Here is a 21,430-nt window from a genome sequence, read left to right on the forward strand (position 1 = left end):
TACACACCTTTAGTCCCAGCACTTGGGATGCAGAGGCAGATGGATCTCTGTGGGAAGTGGTCTACAAATTTCCAAGCTAGCCATAGCTGCGTAGTGACAGCCTGTCTCAAAAACAAACAAACAAAGCCGGGCGGTGGTGGCGCACGTCTTTAATCCCAGCACTCGGGAGGCAGAGCCAGGCGGATCTCTGTGAGTTCGAGGCCAGCCTGGGCTACCCAGTGAGTTCCAGGAAAGACGCAAAGCTACACAGAGAAACCCTGTCTCAAAAAACCAAAAAAACAAACAAACAAAAGCAAAACAAATAAACAAAAAAGGCCTTGGTGTGGGAGGGGCCCCCAAGGCCCCGCCCCTCCGAGGATCTCTAGGCAGTGAAGGTTGCCAAGGGAGGGAGAAGTGCATTTTTTCAGCAGTGAAGCTACCGTGCTGTATGCTGTGTGTTTTTTCTCTCTGAATCATTATGTGGTACCATCTTGGAGAACGATGCCTTCGGCCAGAAGCCGCGGTCTGTGCTAATGGAACTACATGCACCCCCTGGTAGACAGAAGAGGGGCAGTCACAAGACTGGTTCCTACGATTCCACCATTACCCCTTCCTGCGCAACCCCAACTGCAGGTGATCTTGAGAGGTGCTAAAGAATACGGACAGTGGAAGCTTAGGTGAGATGCTCTACCATGTGGTTCCTGGGAGGCCATCGTCTGTGTGTGATATGGTGAGACTCGGCGGTGCAGCTGATGTGTGGGGAGCGGGGTGGGGGTGGGGTGCCCTTACGTAAGTGATGACCCTTTCCATACACTAATTCATCAAAGAATGTCCCCATTCCAGAGGAGGACAAAGCACCACAGGCGGCCACCATCATGGTGTTCTCATGACCAATGGGGCATGAGTGGGAAGCTGCATGGGAATGGGCTTTGGGGAGCAGATTGGGGAGCACTGACAAAATCCAGACTGGATGTCGGTGCAGATGTGTGTGGTATCTGGAGCTGTCACAGCTATGTGTGACCATGAAGGGAGTATGGTGTCCCAGTAACTGACAGTGCACGTGGGAGGCTGGAAAACTCCCTCATAATCCTGAAGCTAGTGTGCCTTAGCCATTTGTGTGTGCGTGTGTGTGTGTGTGTGTGTGTGTGTGCGCGCGCGCGCGCGCGCGCGCACAGGCCAGAGAGCCATATTGGATATGTTCAACATGCTTCAGTTTTATTGAGAGTCTCTCTGAGGTTTAGAGGTTGCAGAATTGGCTAGGATGTGGACCAGTGTGGGAGCCCTCAACTGACTCAGTTTCCCAGTTTGAATCTGAAGTCTATTCTGAGTCAATAGAATTCAAGCTTGTTCGCTCCAGGGCTGTGAGAAAGTCCTGATTAGCCCAGAGTCTCCTTGAAGGGCTGTGAGAAAGTCCTGATTAGCCCACAGAGTTTCCTTGAAGGGCCATGAGAAAGTCCTGATTAGCTCACCAGACAGAACACACTATCTCGCTAGGCGCAGCCTGCTGATGCCAGCTGGGGGTACATTGAGATAGAAAAAGAAGCTGCCTGCTCCTTGACTCAAGGACGGGATAGATAGTGGCTGAATGCCTGTGCTGGGCATTGCTCTACCTTTGTCCTTCAAGACTATATAAGCTGGGCGGTGGTGGCTCACGCCTTTAATCCCAGCACTCAGGAGGCAGAGGTAGGCGGATCTCTGTGAGTTTGAGGCCAGCCTGGTCTACAGAGCGAGATCCAGGAAGGTGCAAAAGCTACACAGAGAAACCCTGTCTAGAAAAACAAAACAAAACAAAAAACCAAAACAACAACAACAAAAAGACTCTATATAAACCGACTCTGAAATATACTCAGGACTGTCCGGTATTGACTGGCAGACCTCTCAACTCTTTTCTGTCTTCTTCATTGTCTCTACAATCCGCACATCCTCACCCAGATACTCAGCTGACTCTTGGCAGGTTCCAACAGACCAGCAACCCAAAGGGACCCACCTGTCTCTGCCTCCCCATTGCTGGAGTACAGATGTTTTATCCTGTCTGTCTCTGCCTCCCCATTGCTGGAGTACAGATGTTTTATCCTGTCTCTGCCTCCCCATTGTTGGAGTACAGATGTTTTATCCACGGCTCCTCAGGCTTGCAGAAACACCTTTCCAACTGAGCTGTTTCTGTGCATCCCTCTCCCTTCTCAGACAGGATCTCGCTGTGGACTCTTGGCTGCCTGAACACAGGGATCTGCCTGCCTCTCTCTGCTGCCCAGTGCCAAGAGTAAACCGGTACACAACCTGCCTGACACCCTGCCCTCCCCACCCCCACCCCCACCCCCTGCCTTTGGACACAGGGCTTCATATAGCCCAGGCTGGCCTTCAACTTGTACAGTTTAGGATGACACTGAACTCCTGATTCTCTTGCTTCCACCTCCCAAGGGCTAGGATTACAGGCATTCACTCGGATTTCCCATTTAAGCGGCCTGTGGGACACAGGGCCCCATACATGCTAAGCAAGCATTATAACAACGGATCCACAGCCCCTTAATAATGTATTTTTAAAATTGTTTAAGCTATTGAATTCTTTTCCCAAGCCCAGGTTTGGGTTTTCTGTCCCCAAGGCAGAATGAAGCAACGTTGAGGCTATGCTGCCAATAGCACCCCGCCAAACCTCTCAGAAGTGAGACTTAAAGTGCCCATAGGTGCCGGGTGGCGCCGCACGCCTTTAATCCCAACACTTGGGAGGCAGAGGCAGGCGGATCTCTGTGAGTTTGAGGCCAACCTGGTCTACAGAGTGAGATCCAGGACAGGCTCCAAAGCTACACAGAGAAACCCTGTCTCGAAAAACCAAAAAAAAAAAAAAAAAAAAAAAAAAAAAAAAGTGTCCATAGGTTGGTTACCTTGGAGTCAAGGTGTCAGCATGTAGGTGGGACTTCCAAGAGGGCAGTATGTACACACAGACACGCTAATGTTTATTTGTGCCAGGCTATATTTGAATGGAACTGGAGCATAGAGCAGGACATTGTAGTGTGGCATGAAGCCAGGGTGTACCAATTTTCAGGGGCGCCCAGTGGGGGCTGAGGGCGGCTGAATCACAGCTAGGTGTGCAGCCGTATATGTGTACCTTCTGGGGCCATGGGTAGGTGTTGGGCCCAGGAGGTCAGGGTATGGCTGGTGAGGTAGCGATGGAAGCCTGGGGCCCAGGCAGAGCTGACAATTACTTGAAAGACACCCCATGTCCCAAGCCTCCAGCCACTGAAAGGAACTGAGATCTCTGGCCCCACAGAAGACAGAGTAAAAGGGACCAAGCCAAGCTCCTGGGACCCTGTGACACTAGGCACAGGATGCAAAGTGACTAAGCCTGGAACAGCCAAGAGCAAACCAGGAAGGCATGCCTGAAGCTAGTACTCCAGGTACGGCGAGGGTCTCTCTCAGCTCCAGCTCCTGCAGTGAGTCCCTGACAGAGTAAAGAAGCCAGGAGACAGAGGAAGGACGGGACCTGGAGGCTGGGAGAGCTGAAGGGGCAGACACAGGCGCCTCTAAGGAACAGGGAGCCCCGTCCTCCTCCCTAGGAGGCCATGCAGGCTCAGGCCTCCAGAGAGGTCGCAAGGACACTTCATCCAGCTTTTGTTGCTGTCTGTAGGAACTTGGAGGCTGGTGTGTGGGGGGGTGTCACTGAGATATCGTAAGTGCTGGAAGTCCAGCTGGGGCAGCTCGGGGGCTGTTCTGGGGCCTTCTTTTCAGAAGCAGCCACATCTTTCTGGTCACCTGCTGGAGCTGGGACAGGAGCATCTTCTGCAGAGGAAATAGGAGAACGATGTTAGACAAGGAACTTCCTAAACAGAGAAAACAGGATTCCCAGGCCTGCTCCTTCAACACACGACCCAGGTCCATCTCTCCTCCCTAGACTCAGGATCATAGTCACCAATCCTCGGGACTCTGATTTAGGGGCCTGGGTCCTGGTCTTCCTCCTTCAGACCCGGTGTCCCAGGGTGCAGAGCCAGCCAGTACCCGTGTCTGCCCGGAACTGCAGCTGCCCGGCATTGTTTTTTGAGACAAGGTTTCTCTGTGTAACAGTCCTGGCTGTCCTGGAACTCGCTCGGTAGACCAGGCTGGCCTCGAACTCACTGAGATTCGCCTGCTCTGCCTCTCAAGTGCTAGGTTTAAAGGCACCAGCAGCAGCAGCTTGGTGCTACTACTAACAGCTTTGTCCCCAGGGTCTGCTGGGAGTTGTAGTTTTATTCTGCATTGTCATGGATAGGGAAGGAGGATCTCTTAGGGTGCGTGAGGCTAAAGCATGTCTAGCCCAGGAAGCTTCTAGCACACTCACCTTCTTGGTGAAGAGAGCTTCCAGCTCTTGCTCATCTAGGACACCATCGCTGTTGATGTCTGCAGATGAGATAAGATACATGAGGGGACGGAGGGGTGGATGAGTCTGGTCCCCACGGTAAAAGCTGGTCAAGGAATTGTGGGTGCATGTGAGGTTTCTGAGCAGAGAACAAACAGAATGGTGGCCATGGCCACCATGGCGTTAGTATCCTGCAGAGCCTGTTGCTCTAAGAACCCATTTTGGGACTGGAGAGATGGCTCAGAGGTTAAGAGCACTGGCTGTTTTTCCAGAGGTCCTGAGTTCAATTCCCAGCAACCACATGATGGCTCACAACCATCTGTAATGAGATCTGGCGCCCTCTTCTGCTGGGCAGGGATACACGCAGACAGAACATTGTATACGTAATATGTAAATAAATCTTTGAAAAAAAAAAAAAGATTTATCTATTTATTAATTATACGGTGTTCTGTCTATGTGCCAGAAGCAGGCACCAGACCAAGTTATAGATGATTGTGAGCCACCATGTGGTTGCTGGGAATTGAACTCAGGACCTCTGGAAAAACAGCCAGTGCTCTTAACCTCTGAGCCATCTCTCCAGCCCCAATAAATAGATAAATCTTAAAAAGAAAAAAGAACCCATTCTGGTTGGGTGTAACGGCACATGCCTTCAATCTCAGCATTCCTGAAGTAGAGGCAGGCAGATCTCTTGAGTCCGAGGCCAGCCTGGTCTATAGCGTTCCAGGACAAAAGAGTTATACAGAGAAAGCCTATCTCAAAACTAAACCAAACCAAACCAAAAGTCACTCTGTAGCAAACGGGCCTAAGAATGGAGTCCAGGGGCTCTGAGAATCAGGCCCACACCAACTCCAGGGGCCAGGGAGGCCCGTGCATCACGGGCTGTCGTCCTCGCTTGCCAGCTTGCCCCTCACGGCGATGCCGGACTCAGACCCACTTCTGTCGCCTACAAACCAGCCACCAGCGTTTCCTGCCATCCACAAGGCTCCTGGGTGTGGCCCTCGCCGCCTGACTGTCCGGAACAGTCCAGACAGGTTCTGTTTACCCTTGAAGGTGACTGCTCCTGACCTTCTCTGCGGGGCCGGTGGGGCGCGGGGCCCACGGTGCCCCCGACACCACCGCCTCTGCTCTAATCCTTCCTTGCGCAATGTGCGCGGCAGCCCCGGCAGCCCCCGCAGCCCAGGGTCTGTGTGCGCCTGAGTTGCACTCAGCTGGAAAATTCTTCCCCCGTGGCAGCAAGGACAGACCCGTCATTTTGGAATTCCCTGCTTTTGTTCTTTCGGGACCTAGGGCCTCGTGCAGGCTGGCCAAGCCCTCCACCACACACTGCATCACCAGGCCTCACTTTCCACGAGTGTCTACGTGCTCGCAGGAACTCTTCTAACTCAGCAGCCACTGGTCATGTGACTAAAGTTACAACGACACCAAGTTCCCGGGCACAGGCAGAGTTTACTCAGGGCATCTGGAGCCAGAATCAGAGCCAGGAAGCAGAAGGGAAGGACAATGACAGTTAATCCAGGGGTCGGAGGAGCCGTGAACGAGGAGCTGTCTGGTGGGCACAGAGGTCTAGTTCATTCATTTCTTTGAGACCAGGTTTCTCTGTGTAACAGCCCTGGCTGTCCTGGAACTCCATAGACCAGGCTGGCCTCAAACTCAGATATCCTCCTGCCTCTGCCTCCCAAGTGCTGGGATTAAAGTCTTGTGCTACCACATCTGTTTTTTTTCAAGACAGGGTTTCTCTGTGTAGCCCTGACTGTCTTGGACTAGAACTCACTCTGTAGACCAGGCTGGCCTTGGACTCAGATCTGCCTGCCTCCTCCTCCTCCTCCTCAGTGCTGGGATTAAAGGTTAAAGTGAAAGACCCTAACCTTTCAGGCTCACACCCCCCCCCCCAAGCCCCAGGAAATGAGAAACTAAAAATCTAGTTCCAAGAGCAACCTTACTCAGCCATTATTCAACCACCCCTGTAACAATGTAACAATGTAAAGAGATTTCTGTTAAGAGATGTGCTCAACTGTGACTGGAATAGTTGCAGGTGTTCCAGGAAGGACCACCGTGACCTTTGTGTAAACTCCACTCCAGCCCTGATATCTGCCTTGAGGTTTCAGGAAGAATGTACATGCGGACATGACTGTACCCCCTCTGTGATCAGACCATGATCTTGTGAAACGAATTTGTATGGGAATTGTAATCTTATGGCTTGTGGGTTTTTCCTTTAAAAGTACCTATGTGACTACAGTACAAGGCGACTCTTGCTCTCTGGAGCAAAGTTTGCCCAACTGTACAGCCACATCAATAAACACCTCTTGCTATTGCATCAACTGGACCAGAGTCTGGGTTCTTGGGGCACCCACTTGAGACCCAAGACTTTGGAGTCTAACAAAAGGTGTGTGCCACCATGGCCTGGCTTTTTTTTTTTTTTTTTTTAAAGATTAGGTCTCATACAGCTTAGATTGGCCTCCAACTTGCCGTGTGCGTGAGGGTGACCATGAACTCCTGAGCCTCTCCTGAATCTGCAGAGTGCTCACGAGTCAGGTGTGCTTCACGGCACGTGGCTCAAAGTTCCAGTTTTGCAAGACAGAAAAGTATCTAGGGATTATGTGCACAGCTGCAGTCAAAGGTCAGGGCTAGAGTGCTTGCTCTGCATTATGAAGTTCCATTTCTGGCAAGAAACCAAGCCAAATCCACTACTTGCTACAGAAATTAACACTTAAAAATTGTTACTGTGAGCCTGGTGGTGGTGGCCCATGTCTTTAGTCCCAGGTGGATCTCTGTGAATTTGAGGCGGACCTGGTCTACAGTGAGAGTTCCAGGACAGCCAGGACTGTTACACAGAGAAACCCTGTCTCCAAAAACCAAAAACCAAAACAACAACAATTATTACTCTGGGCACCCTAGCATCAGACATTTCCCCAGCTCTCTGGGTCACTCTAGTTCTTGGCACAGCATACCTTTGTGTAGCTTGAGTTTTCCTGCCTTGCCCACAGTCAGGACAAATCTTTGTCACCTGCCAGTCCCACAGCCGCTCAGACCCAACCAAGTAAACATAGAGCCTTATTTTGCTTACAAACTGTATGGCGGTGGCAGGCTTCTTGCTAACTGTTCTTATAGCTTAAATTAATCCATTTCTATAAATCTATACCTTGCCACATGGCTCGTGGCTTACCGGCGTCTTCACATGCTGCTTGTCCTGGCGGCGGCTGGCAGTGACTCCTTCTGCCTTCCTGTTCTTTCTTTTTTCCTCTCTGTTAGTCCCGCCTATACTTCCTGCCTAGCCACTGGCCAATCAGTGTTTTATTTATTGACCAATCAGAGCAATTTGACATACAGACCATTCCACAGCACCTTTGTCTTCCTTAATAAATTTCTTTATAAATTAAACAAAATGTTCTAATTATGCGTGTGTGTCTGCATGTGGGTGTACACATGAGTGCAGGTGCCTTCAGGGCCAGAGGCATCATGACACACCAGGGCTGGTGTGTGACAAGTGCTTGTGAGCCGCTGGATGTGGGTGCTTTGTGTGCACTTGTGAGGTGTGAATGCAAGCACGCGCAGCACAGCTACCGAGGGCAAAAAGAGGAAAACAAAACAAAACAACAAAACCCCACATGTGCCAGGCGGTGGCGCATGCCTTTAATCCCAGCACTGGGGAGGCAGAGGCAGGCGGATCTCTGTGAGTTCAAGGCCAGCCTGATCTACAGAGCAAGATCCAGGACAGACTCCAAAACTACACAGAGAAACTCTGTCTCGAAAAACAACAACAAAAACCTCCACATGTCTGTGGTCATTTTCTTGCAGAGAGGGCCTCTTATCGGCCTGGCACTGCAAGTTGGGCAGGCTAGCTGGCACACGAGCTCGAGGGCCCTGCCAGTCTCTGCCTTCCTCTTCACCATCACTGGGTGAAGTAGAGACACCACCTCACCTGGCTTATTGGGATCTGGGACCTGAACTCAGTTTTTTACACTTGAAATTGAATCATCCCCTAGTTCCTAAATTTTAAAAAAATTGTAAGCTGGGTATAGTGGTGCACACCTTTAATCTCAGCACTCGGGAGGCAGAGGCAGGTGGATCTCTGTGAGTCTGAGACCAGCCTGGACTGCAGAGGGAGTTCCAGGACAGCCAGACCCCGTCTTTTTTTTTTTCCTTTTTCTTTTCCTTTGGAGACAGGGTTTCTCTGTGTAGCTCTGGCTGTCCTGAAATTCTCTCTGTAGACCAAGCTGACCTCAAACTCAAAGACCTGCCTGCCTCTGCCTCCCTAGTGCTGGGATTAAAGGCACACACCACCACTGCCCAGCAAGACCCTGTCTTAAGAAAACAAAACCAAACCCCTACATTTTGCTTAAATTGTGTGCATGTGTGCACCTGGCTGTGGGTACAGGTGCGGAGGTCAGAGTTGGTTCCCTCTTCCCATCGTGTATGTTCCACAAACCAAACTCAGGTTTCCAGCCCTGAGGCAGGACTCTTGGGAGACCCAGGCTTCTGGGCTACTGTGGCAGCCAATAAACCTCATTTTCTCAAGTCTAAGAACTTCAATTCCCAACAGCCCTGTGGCAGATTAAAAAATAAATAAAAAAATAAAATAAAAAAGCACCCCCCCAATTAACGTATATGGGTGTTTTGCCTGCAGGTATGTATGTGTACTATGTATATGCACAGTGCCCTCAGAGGCCAGGAGGGCACTGGATCCCCTGGCACTGGAATTAGAGGGCTGTGAGTGCCACATGAGTGCTAGGGTCCTCTGGAAGAGCAGCCAGTGCTCTTACTACTGAGCCATCTCTCCAGGCCCCCTACCTCTCAGGCCACTTTCATATAGACACTTTTTGTCTCTGTGGCTCTTGGGAGTTGTAGTTCTTTCTGTATTCCTCAAGCCTGGTCTGCTCAGTTAGAGGACATGGCCATTCCTTAGAATTCAGAAGAAAAGAATATTGAGGAAAAAGATTTGGCCCTTCCATGGAAGACTCCAGGCTTAGCAACAGGAAGAGGCAGCGTCTTTGGCCAGTCAGGATATGAAGGAGGCCTGGTAGGCTCACAAAGCCCCACTGGGAAGGGTAGACTTCTCATGGCATTCAGGCCCCAGGACCATCAGGACTTCTCAGGTTCTGGAACACCCTCCTTATCTTACCATGCATTATGAAGAAAGTGTTGGGGTTAAACCTATTAGGGTCCAATTCATCCAGCTCCTCCCACACCTCCTTCAATCGGGCTTGGCTGCCCTGTGGAGAAGAATAGCAGGAGCTTGTGAACAATGAGTATCAGGTCAGATAGCCTGTGTGCTCACGCAAGAACTACAGTTCCCAGCAACCCTTGGAGTAGTTTCACATAGGTAGACGGACTTTTTGCCTCACAGCCTCTTGGGAGTTGTAGTTCTGCATCTGCATTTTTTTTGTTTTTGTTTTTCTGTTTAGGAGTCGAACATGGTAAAGCGTACATAGGGTTCTTACAGGGACATTGACTTTGGGGTATTCCCGGTGTCTGGGCTGTTGCTCTTGTAACTTCCTCTCAGCCTCCTTCCACTGCTCCTCTCCAGGAGACTCCAGGTAACGGTCTTCTCTCAGGTTCCTTGAGCGTCGTAGTGATTGAACTCTTCATGATGTGCAGCATCATACTGGGCAAGGTCTCAGGTGGCCTGTGGAGAGGCAAGAGTTCCTCCTGTCTTTCAGACACCTGGCATGACTTCACTTTCTTGGTCTTCATGGTTGGTCCTAATAGACCCCAGACTCAGGGCACTATCCTCTCAGGTGGGCGCCCCAGAAACCCGGACTCCAGACCAGATGATGCAATCACATGAGGCTTTATTTTGCGCAAATGGACCCCCCTACACAATTCAGTGAGAGGAGCCCTGAACAATAATTGCAGGCATCTTTTAAAGGCGAAAAACATATTAGCATAGCATTTGGGGCAATACATGATTGGCTAGTTTAAAAATCAGTACTGGGGAGGGGTGTACAGCTATGGGGACTTTCCATGGGAGCTGCTTTTCTTCCTAGAATAGCCACAGGATGTTCTGCCAGACCCAGATAATGTCACAAGATCATTCTGCTGATGCCATAAGAAATATCACAAGAATATTTCTGCTGAGGCTGAGGGTTTGGGGGGTCTGAGACCGAGGCTCGTTCCTCTTTTCTAATGTTCTGCTGAGTTTGAGGGGTTGAGGGTCTGAGACTGAGGCTCGTTCTTTTTTCTAATGTTCAACTCTTTCATCCCCCCCTTTAACTTTGGACCAATTTAAATCTTTAAATTTTAGGGCAAGCTATCAATAGTATGCTGGGCCCTGTACTGTTGGGTCAGCACCAATGCTTGGGTGATAGATAGTCTGTCACTGATGAATTGGAGTGGCCTGTTCAGAATACAGGGGCCGAAGGTCAGGAGTAGGAGGAGAATGATTAGGGGTCCCACAATGTGGAGACCAGGGGCACCTGTTGAACCATCCCTCGAACCATCCCTGCTGACTCTCTCGGTCTCTTGGTCTCTTGTTAGGCCTTTCTCTCGGCTTAGTCATGGAGTCCCTGACTATCCCAGAATGATCTGCATAAAAGCAACATTCTTTGCCTAGTGCAGCACATCGGCCCCCTTCCTTAGGAAACAATAAGTCTGATCCTCGCCTGTTCTGCTACACGACCTCCGAGAGTGGGGTGAGCAGCTGCTCTGATTTGGAGACGGACTGTTCTAGCGTCCGCAGATCCTCATCGACTGCTGTTTGAAGGGCCCAATATTGTCGGTTTCCGCTGACCAGGGCAGCAGTCCCTGTCCCAGCTCCAGTTGCCGTCCCTAACCCCAGCATGACAGCTAGGGTGAGGGATATAGGTTCCCTCCGGTAGCAGGTAAGGTGTGGATCATAGTGGTTTTCTAGAAACCTCCCCCCCACCATGATAAAGTATTCTAGGCATTACTGTACCATAACACAGAAATCATTTGTGTCTTTTAAAACCTGAGTGGATATGCAGGGGGTGAGGCCTTTGTTGCATGCCCACCGTATCCCAGGAGGGACACCAGATAGAAGGATGTATTTGGGATGGGGGTGGTGGAATTACAGAGCTTCCGATGGGAGTGGGGTGGGTTACCTATGCAGGTGCCCTGCCTGAGACCTCAGTCAGGGTAAGGGAAGGTGGGGTGCTATGGCATGAATTAGCACTAGTGGTATTGTTATGGGTTCCCATTATAGCTACCCCTTCATAACAGGGATGGCTTGAAGCTAAGCATAGCCAGCAAGAGTTAGTCTGCCCCGGGTCAGTCTGGTTGAGGGCAAGAAAGTCCCCAAGAATCAGGTTCAACAGCCTCTGCTCCATAGGGGGCGGCAGCGAGGGTGATTCTGGGGTGGTTCCCTCGGGCCCCCCCCATTGGGGAAGGTGGGGGCAGGGCTGGCCGGGAAGCCGGGCCTTGATTGGTCAGGACTGGGTTAGGCCCCAGTGGCAAGGGGGGGGCTCTATTTTTAGTCTGATGGTTAGTAGGAGCCCATCATCAAAGCGTGCCGCATAGACCCGGATTCCCCATTGGCTCCCTTTTACCCAAGTTCGATTTTCCTTGCCCTTACAGTGAAGCTGATGTTAAATGGATTGCAGGTAAAGTTAGTACAAGGTCCTTTCCCGGTCCAGATACCTGTGTTGAGTCCATAGTGCATTTGGCAATGATCTTTTGTGAGTCCTGCGCCCAGGCGCCCCTTAGTGAGTGTTATTAGATCCCAAGAAGATCTGGGCTTCCAATAGGTATCCCCAGTCATTTCACAACCCCATTCTTTGCAGAAAAAACTATTTGCCCCTCCGCACCGGCGGATCTCTGACCTGGACCTTCCATTTCGGGGGCAGGCATACACACCCTTGGTGTGGAGCTCCGCCCGGTACTGGGGATGACTGCACACATACCCTCGCCTCACACATATCCTGCACCTGGGCATTGGCCCTTGGACTCTGGTTTAGGTGGGGATGTAGAGTCTATCTCAGGGACATCCCAGGAGTCCAGTCCTGCAGCCAAGAGACATAGATCGGGGTACAAGGAGGGCCACCAGGTCCACGGCGGGGCTGTATGGGTTGTGGACCAGATGACATCACCATTTGCTGATGACACCTGCCAAGTCAACTTCTAAGGGGCATGAGGATTGTGGGGACGTCCCAGGGCTGAGGGAAGCGTGAGGGGCAGGAACATAGTCAGGGCCATCATCCAGTCTTTAGAAGTCTTATCTTGAGTGGGTTTTGGGTACGCTGGAGCTTCCATCTGTGTGGCTCATCTGGATTCTCGCCGTCCTCCGATGGCGCTGGCTTGACCTGTGAGGCGTGGATCCAGGCAGAGATCCCGTCTGCCTTAACGGCAGTCGGAGTGGTCAGCAGCACAGTTTATGGCCCCTTCCAGCGAGGTTTGAGGGTCCTGGACTGATGTCTGCGGACATAGACCGAGTCTCCAATCTGGAAAGGATGAGGCACCACCAGACTCTTGGACTGGTACACCGTTGCCAGGGGCTTCCAGACTTGGTTCTGGATCAGCTGTAGGGCCCTCAGCCAGACCTGTAGGCTGGGAGATGTAGTAAAAGAATCAATGTCAGGCCCCAGCAGGTCTGCTATCGGGGAGGCCCCCCATAGAGGATTTCATATGGTGTCAGCCCAAAAGGAGGAGGGGTGTTCTGAACCCGGAACAGGGCCATCGGTAGGAGCTCCACCCAGTCTCTAGCGCCAGTCTCCAATGCTAATTTAGTCAAGGTTTCTTTAATTGTCCTGTTCATACGCTCTACCTGTCCTGAGCTTTGGGTCCTATGAGAGCAGTGTAATTTCCAATTTATCCCCAATACCTTGGCCACCAACTGACTTACCTGGGAGACGAAGGCAGGGCCATTGCCTGACCCTAGTACCTTAGGTAGGCCGAAACGGGGAAAGATGTCTTCCAGGATCTTCTTAACCACCACTTGGGCAGTCTCCCGCTTTCTGGGGAATGCTTCTGTCCATTCGGAGAAGGTGTCTATAAAGACTAGGAGATACCTGGCTCCACACCTGCGTGGGCGAATTTCAGTGAAGTCAATCTCCCAGTTTGTGCCTGGTCATGCTCCTCGCATTCTGGCTCCTTCTGGTAGTTTGAGGTGGCCTGCGTTCACCTTGGCGCAGGGGACACAGGATCCTGTGGTTTGTCTGACCAGAGAGTCTAGTCTAGGTATGAAAAAGAACTGTTCCTCCCTTTCTAGTAGGGTCTTGAGTTTCCTGTGTCCCAGGAGAGTCCACCTGTGAAGGTCGGCCACTGGTTCCCTGGCCATCTTCCGTGGCAGGACCGCCTTGTCCTGGAACCTCCAGACCCTGGCCTGCTCATCATATCTACGTCCTCATCTGAGTATTCAAATCCTGGAGGTGTAGACTGCGTCTCTGGTGCCTGCAGTAGGAGCACCTGCTTCTCTAAGGCTGCAGCCCTCGATGTTTCATCTGCCATCCTATTTCCCCGAGCCACGGGGCTTTCTCCTTTCTGGTGACCCGGGCAGTGAATAATGCTCAGTTTCTTTGGCAGGTGGAGGGCTTGTAGGAGATCAAGAATCTCCTGTTTATTTTTAATGTCTCTGCCGGCGGAGGTCAGCGGGCCCCTCCTCCGATATATCTCCCCATGGATATGTGCAGTGGCAAAGGCGTAACCACTATTGGTGTAAATGTTGACTTTCTTGCCTTGCACTGCCTTCAATGCTTGGGTTAGGGCCACAAGCTCAGCCTTTTGAGTGGAGGTTCCAGGTGCCAGGGCCGACGCCCAGATGATGGAGGTTCCATCCACCACAGCCGCTCCTGCTCTTCACTCACCTTGGTGTAAGAAGCTGCTCCCATCTGTGTACCAGGTGTGGTCAGCATCGGGCACAGGCTGGTCTGTCGGATCTTTTCGGGGGCCATGGGCTTCGGCCAGGACTTGATGACAGTCGTCCTGTACCTGGGACTCGGGTCCCGTCTCAGGGAGCAAGGTGGATGGATTGAGGGAGGAGGCTGTCCTGAACCAAATCCGTTCGGGGTTTAGTAACACAGCCTGATAATGGGTGACCCGGGCATTTCAGAGCCACCATTTGGGGGTTGCCGAATTGCTGTCTCTATGGCAAGGGGGCCACCACCATGAGGGGTTGTCCTAGGGTGAGTTTGTCTGAGTCTTTCACTAGGGAGGCTGCTGCTGCTACCATGTGGAGGCATGGGGCCAGCCGACGGCCACATTGTCCAGTTTCTTGGAAAAGTAGGCTGCTGGTCTCTTCCATGGGCCCAGTTTTTGAGTCAGGACCCCTTTTGCCGCTCCATTATGTTCATCTACGTACAGGGTGAAAGGCTCGGCCATGTCCGGGAGGCTCAGTGCCGGGGCTGACAGCAGGGCCCTTTTTATGTCGTCAAAAGCCTGCTGTTCTCTTTTCCCCCAAGTGAAATGGATGTTGGCTTTTGTGAGGGGGTACAGTGGAGCTGCCATCTCAGCGAACCCCGGTATCCAGAGGCGGCAGAAGCCAGCACTTCCCAGGAACTCTCTCAACTTCCGGGCACTCGTGAGTGGAGCTATCAGGGCCACAGCCTGTTTGCGCCCCTCCGTCAACCATCTCTGACCCCCCTTCAGGAGATACCCCAGGTAGGTCACCTGTTGCTGACAGATCTGGGCTTTCTTGGCCGAGGCTCTGCACCCCAACTCCCCCAGTCTTTCCAACAGGGCCCCAGTACCTTTGAGGCATTCCTGTTCAGTCTCGGCTGCCAGGGGCAGGTTGGAGGGGGAGGGTCAAGCTTGGATGATTTACTCGGAAATCAGCCAGGTCCTGATGTAAGGCCTCATCACACAGAGTAGGGGAATTTTTAAACCCTTGGGGCAGCCTCGTCCATGTCAGCTGCCCTGAGAACCCAGTTTCTGGGTCTTTCCATTCAAAGGCAAAGAGGGGCTGACTCTGAGGGCTAAGCCTCAGACAGAAGAATGCATCCTTTAAGTCAAGCACCGTATACCAGATGTGACCTGGCAGCAAGGTGCTGAGCAGATTGTAGGGATTAGGCACGGTAGGATGAATGTCCTCAGCCCTCCGGTTCACTTCCCTTAAGTCCTGAACTGGCCTCTAGTCATTGGTGCCGGGCTTTTAAACTGGCAGTAAGGGGGTATTCCTTGGCGATTGACAGGGTTTCAAAATGCCTAACTGTAACAGCCTTTGTATATGGGGCCGGATTCCACCTTTTGCCTCCCTAGCCATGGGGTACTGGCGGATAGATACTGGAGCAGCTGAGGGTTTCAAGTTTATTATTGGGGTGGCTGTTGGATAGCGAGCCCCATACCTGCAGCCTCTGCCCAGGCCGAGGGGAACTTAGCAAGCCATTGAGGGTCCATTGGGGAAGTTGGTGCCGGGGCCCTTTATGTAAATGGTGTTCATCTTCCAAACGTAGGGCCAGCACTTGGAGGGGCTGCCCCCCAGGGCTAGCAACTGAAGCCCCTTTCTCATGGAAGTGGATCTGGGCCCCCACTTTTGAGAGGAGGTCTCTTCCTAACAGTGGGTATGGACGGTCTGGCACCAGCAGGAACGAGTGGGTGACCTGACCCGTGGATAGGTGGACTCTCCGTTCAGTCGTCCATCTGTATAACCTTCCCCAGTGGCCCCCTGGACCCATGATGTTTTGGAACAGAGGGGTCCCTTGGCCTGGGTGAGGACCGAGTGCTGTGCTCTGGTATCAACCAGGAAGGTCACTGGTTGGCCCCCCACTTCAAGGGTTACCCAGGGCTGGGGGGGGGGCTCCTGGTCCTGACTCCCCTAGTCTTCTTCCAACGATAGCACCGGAACAGGCTTGTGTGGTTTCCCTTGTTGACCTCTGTTTGGGCAATCTCTCACCCAGTGTCCTCTCTCCTTACTGTAAGCACATTGATCGCGATCCACTCGCGGCCTCCGTTTGTCCCCCAGGTTTCTACTCTGCCTAGGCCTTCTCTGCTCTGTGCCTGTTACTACGGTGGCCAAGATTCTAGTGAGTTCCTTGTTTCTCTTTTTATCTCTCTGGTCCTCTCTATGTTCCTGTTCTCTGCGAATCCTCTCCTCCCTCTCTCCTGGTGTCTCTCTCTTGTTAAAAATCTTTTCTGCCCTCTTAACTAGATCTTGCAATGTATACCCTTGCAGCCCCTCCAGTCGATGTAGCTTAGTGCGGATGTCCAGAGCCGATTGTCCAATGAAGGACATTATCACCTCAGCCTGCAAGTCTGGCACTTGAGGGTCGAGGGGCGTATACATATGGTATCCCTCCATCAATCTTTCTAAGAAACCTGCGGGGGTCTGCTCTGATCCTTGAGTTATAGCACATACCTTAGCCAAATTGGTGGGGCGCCTGCCCGCCCCTTTGAGACCCTCCAGGAGAATCTGGCGATAGAGACGAAGTCGCTCCCTACCGGCCACGGTGTTGAAGTCCCAGTCAGGACGAGTCAGGGGGAAAGCCTCGTCCATCTCATTGGGCAGCTGAGAGGGTCTGCTGTCGTCTCCCGGCACATTTTTGGGGGCTTCCAGGAAGACGCGCTGTCTCTCCTCCGTGGTGAGAAGGGTCTGCAAAAGCTGTTGACAGTCCTCCCAGACAGGCTGGTGGTCAGCAAAATGGACTCAGTCAGCCCAGTCAGCGCTTGGGGGTCTTGGGAAAAAGAGGGCTTATGAGTTTTCCAGTTGTAGAGGTCGGAGGCTGAGAATGGCCAGTACTGGATGTGGCCAGCCATCGAACGGAGAGGAAAAACCTGTGACGTCCAGACGCCCTCTGTCTCCCCCGCCAGCTCGCGGCGCAGGCGCAGCCGGCCGCCCAGAGGCGGGGAAAGTTCCCCAAGCTCCTCCTTCTTTTTGTTTAATCTGAAAAAGGGGCGGAAGGGGTAGCCCCCCTCCGAGGGGGCTGGCAGTGTCCCCAGGGCTCAGGATGGGCGTAGGGAGGTGGGGGATCTGATAACAATAGATCTCCCTGTCCATCAGGTAAAACTGGTGGGCTCTTGGGCCTCTCCTTCTGAAGCTCCCCGAGAGGATACAATGAGGATACCGGAGGGGCTGAGGGAGAGGAGGGGTGGAGAGGAGGATACCGGAGGGGCTGGGGGAGAGGAGGGGGTGGAGAGGAGGATACCGGAGGGGCTGAGGGACAGGAGGCTACGGGAATGAGGGGGACAGAGGATGGGGGAGGGGTCTGGGCTCTGAGGCAGAGGATGGGGAAGACGAAAGGAAGGGCCTCACCCAGGGTGGAGGGTCCCTGGCTAGGCTCTCCCAGACTGAAATGTATGACACCTGTGTCCTTGGGGCCCCAGGCTGGTAAACCGGAGCTTTGACCTGCAAAATGATATCAACATTAAAAGTACCATCTCTCAGCCAGCCCACATCCAATGTCGGCCATTCCAAGGAGCAGAAAGTCATCCATTTTCATTTCTTGACTTCCATGGAGGCATTATGAGATCTGGTTGTGACGTTTCTCCAGCGGCCTAAAGTCAGGCTCAAAGGGGTGGTTATTGATTGTCCCATAGTCCGGGAGAAGTGGAGATAGAGAGCGAGGAGAACAGTAAAACCACAAAAACAAATCAAACCCAACACAAACCGCGCGGTGGCTGATCCGCAAACTGGAAATACAGATTCCGATGGGAGTGGCCGCCTCTCCGGGGACAAGAGACACTCCGTCTCACCTCCCCCAGACAACCCTGGAGTGTGACTCCAGGGTGGGACCAGGGGTCTCAGGGCACGTCTGCCTCCCCCACTGATCCAAACACAGATTCAGGTCCTGCAGGCACAAATTACGGGCCCCGATCAGCCGGACAGACAACAGATATAACGCACATAGAGAGAGCTCAATCTTACCTCCAACTAGTCATGGAATTCGGGGTCCGGGGTCGCCCTGAATCCCGGACGAGCCCCCAAATGATAGATCCCAGACTCAGGGCACTATCCTCTCAGGTGGGCGCCCCAGAAACCCGGACTCCAGACCAGTTGATGCAATCACATGAGGCTTTATTTTAATCGTTTGCACAAATGGACCCCCCTACACAATTCAGTGAGAGGAGCCCCGAACAATAATTGCAGGCATCTTTTAAAGGTGAAAACCATAATATTAGCATAGCATTTGGGGCAATACATGATTGGCTAGTTTAAAAATCAGCACCGGGGAGGGGTGTACAGCTATGGGGACTCTCCATGGGGGCTGCTTTTCTTCCTAGAATAGCCACAGGATGTTCTGCTAGACCCAGATAATGTCACAAGATCATTCTGCTGATGCCACAAGAAATATCACAAGAATATTTCTGCTGAGGCTGAGGGTTTGGGGGGGTCTGAGACTGAGGCTTGTTCCTCTTTTCTAATGTTCTGCTGAGTTTGAGGGGTTGAGGGTCTGAGACTGAGGCTCGTTCTTTTTTCTAATGTTTAACTCTTTCAACCCGAGGAAACATTAGAAAGATCCCCCTTAGGAAGACATCAGACATCACCGTCTCCCACCCACACAGAGGACTGAGTCTGTTGCTTCCTCTGGGCCTGACATGCCCGATATCATCTTGACTCTGCATTCCTCCATCCGAGCTGATCCTGGCCTCTCCTGCTCACAGCACTCCAGGGCTCCCCAGTGTCTCCGCTAGGTACAAGCCCCTGCGACACTGCCTGGCGACCAGTGCCAAGGAGCTGCCAGCAAACAGCTAAGGGCACCAAGAGGGCTTCTTTTGCAACCCAGATCTGACATCTGGAATGCTCAAGACTGTCAACTTGACCAGGTCTAGAATTATCTAGAGGACAAACATTTGAGCACGTCTAAGAGGGAGTTCCTAGACAGGGTTAATGAAGGTGGAAGACCCTCCCTAACTGTGGCAGTATCCCCTGAGCTGGGCTCCAGAGCTGACAGAAAGCAGAAGGGTAGGTGAACCCAGACTCCTTCCCTACTGTGACCCCGAGAACCTCCCTTGAGCACTCCCTCCCCACAGCCCATGTCCAGCACACCTTGATGTCCTCCGAGTTGGCAGCTTGCAGTGTCTCCCGGAAGTGCCCGTCTGTCTCTATGACATTGATGACCTCCTGGAGGTAGCGGTGGTACAGGCCTGTGTCCTGAGGGACAAGGGCAGACACAGCAACACCTGCCTTACCCTCTAGGTTTCTTTCCCCTGGCCGGGACCAGCTTTACTGGCTGAGTACTCCAGAGCCATCCAGTCCAGTTCCAACCCCTGACCTCCTGGAAGGTTCTATGGCACACAAGAAATGACCATCATATAGAGAAGCTGAAGAGATAGATGAGTAAGGGGTAAAACGCACTCTGCCGAAGTGTGAGTTAGAGTCCCCAAACTCACTTAACAGAAGAGAGTCAGCACGGACTGGAGATGGCTCAGGAGGTAGGAGCCCTGGCTGCTCCTGCAGAGAAGCCAAGATCTGTTCCTGGCACCCCAATCCAGAAGCTAAACGACCGTCTGTAACCCTGGCTGCAGGGGATCTGATGCCCTCTTCTGGCCTCTGCAAGCACCTACATAACACACACACACACACACACACACACACACACACACACATGAATATTTTTTTAAAAATATTTTTATTTTATAATTAATTTAATTTTACACATCAGCCACGGATTCCCCTGTCCTCCCTACTCCCACTCCCCCCCCCCCCCCCAATCCACCCCCCATTCCCATCTCCTCCAGGGCAAGGTCTCCCCTGGGGATTCAGCTCAGCCTGGTAGATTCAGCTGAGGCAGGTCCAGTCCCCTCTTCCCTACACCAAGGCTGCACAAAGTGTCTCAACATAGGCCCTAGGTTCCAAAAAGCCAGCCCATGCACCAAGGACAGGTCCCAGTCCCACTGCCTGGGGGTCTCCTAAACAGTTCAAGCTCATCAACTGTCTCACTTATCCAGATGACCTAATCCAGTTCCATGGGGGCTCCTCAGCTATTGGTTCACAGTTCATGTGTTTCTGCTAGTTTGACTATTTGTCCCTATGCTTTTTCCATCATGGTCTCGATATCTCTTGGTCGTATAATCCCTCCTCTTTCTCACCAATTGGACTCCTGGAGCTCCACTTGGGGCTTGGCCGTGGATCTCTGCATCTGCTTCCATCAGACACTGGATGAGGGTTCTCTCATGACAGTTAGGGTGTTCAGCCATCTGATCACTAGAGTAGGTCAGCTCAGGTACTCTCTTGACCCTTAGTAACTTGGTAATTCTTTTTTTTTCAAGTTAGTTCATCTCTCTTTTTTTTTCTTATTTATTTATTTAATGCCGAATGCTGTTTATTGAAGGAGGGAAGAGGTCTTAAATACAGACTTATAGCACAATGGGAGATCCCTGGAGGGCAGAAGTTCACTACTGATGTTTTACAATCTTGCATCTAAGCTGTTAACGCCCATTATTCATGATACACAGACAAGGAACTTCCCTTAGGGATTCAGGAGGGTGGAACCTGGCAGGGAATTAGCATAGGGAGGATATCAAGGTCAAGGTCAGTAAGCAAGGCAACAGTTATCCAAAACGGGGGCCAGGACCCTACAGGTCCCCCTTATACTAAAAAAATGAGCTTCTGACTTGGGTTGCATGGGACGTCAGCAGGTCACCTTACCCGTCATGGAGACACCTGCCCAGGCCACACAGGCGCTCTGTCTTAGGTTGGTGAGCACCCCCAGGCATTACCACACAAATATTTTTATTTATAAAAGTTTTAGAGCCGGGCAGTGGTGGTGCACACTTTTAGTCCCAGCACTTGGAGGCAGAGGCAGGCAGATCTCTGTGAGTTCGAGGCCAGCATGGTCTACAGGACAGGCACCAAAACGACACAGAGAATCCCTGTCTTGAAAAACAAAACAAAACAACAACAACAACAACAAAAGTTTTAGAAAATAGTACAAATCATTCTCCTAAGAAAAGCCAAGTATGGCAGCTCGGGAGGAGGGAAATTAGAAGCTGACCTCTGACCTTCACATGCATCGGTACACACATACATATGCACAAAAACCTGAACATACACATTTACATAAAAAAATGAAAGGAAAATCACTGGGAGATGCCAGACTTGTGTTCTCAGCACTAAGGGCCGAGGCAGGAGGACAGCTTCAAGTTCAAGCCCAGCCTGGGCTACAGAATGAGATCTTGCCTTTAAACCAACCACAAAAATCCAAAATAAAACAATGACTATCATCAGGACTGGAAATAATGGGAAGGGCTCAACTGTGCCTTTTTGTGTTTGCAGAAATCCCACAGAGCAGCAGCTGCTAC

General features: G+C 51.8%; 1 protein-coding gene and 1 long non-coding RNA gene across 2 annotated transcripts in view; both read right to left on the bottom strand.

Moving 5' to 3' along the window:
• Positions 1-2,909: 2,909 nt before the first annotated feature.
• On the bottom strand, positions 2,910-7,511 carry LOC119086933. Its single transcript, XR_005090334.1, has 3 exons — positions 7,470-7,511; positions 4,289-4,347; positions 2,910-3,753 (listed from the first exon to the last, which is right to left on the bottom strand). It is a non-coding gene; the product is annotated as an uncharacterized LOC119086933 (long non-coding RNA).
• A 2,585-nt stretch (positions 7,512-10,096) lies between these two features.
• The window catches only part of LOC119088969, a 37,426-nt gene continuing 26,092 nt past the window's right edge, over positions 10,097-21,430 (bottom strand). The window contains 5 exon segments of the mRNA XM_037210506.1: positions 10,097-15,845; positions 15,848-16,825; positions 16,828-17,072; positions 18,789-18,877; positions 19,176-19,280. Of these exon segments, the coding sequence (XP_037066401.1) occupies positions 15,448-15,845; positions 15,848-16,825; positions 16,828-17,072; positions 18,789-18,877; positions 19,176-19,280 (1,815 nt within the window). The 3' untranslated portion in view covers positions 10,097-15,447.

The sequence above is a fragment of the Peromyscus leucopus genome, chromosome 1 (genome assembly GCF_004664715.2).
Source record: "Peromyscus leucopus breed LL Stock chromosome 1, UCI_PerLeu_2.1, whole genome shotgun sequence".
Classification (NCBI taxonomy): domain Eukaryota; kingdom Metazoa; phylum Chordata; class Mammalia; order Rodentia; family Cricetidae; genus Peromyscus; species Peromyscus leucopus.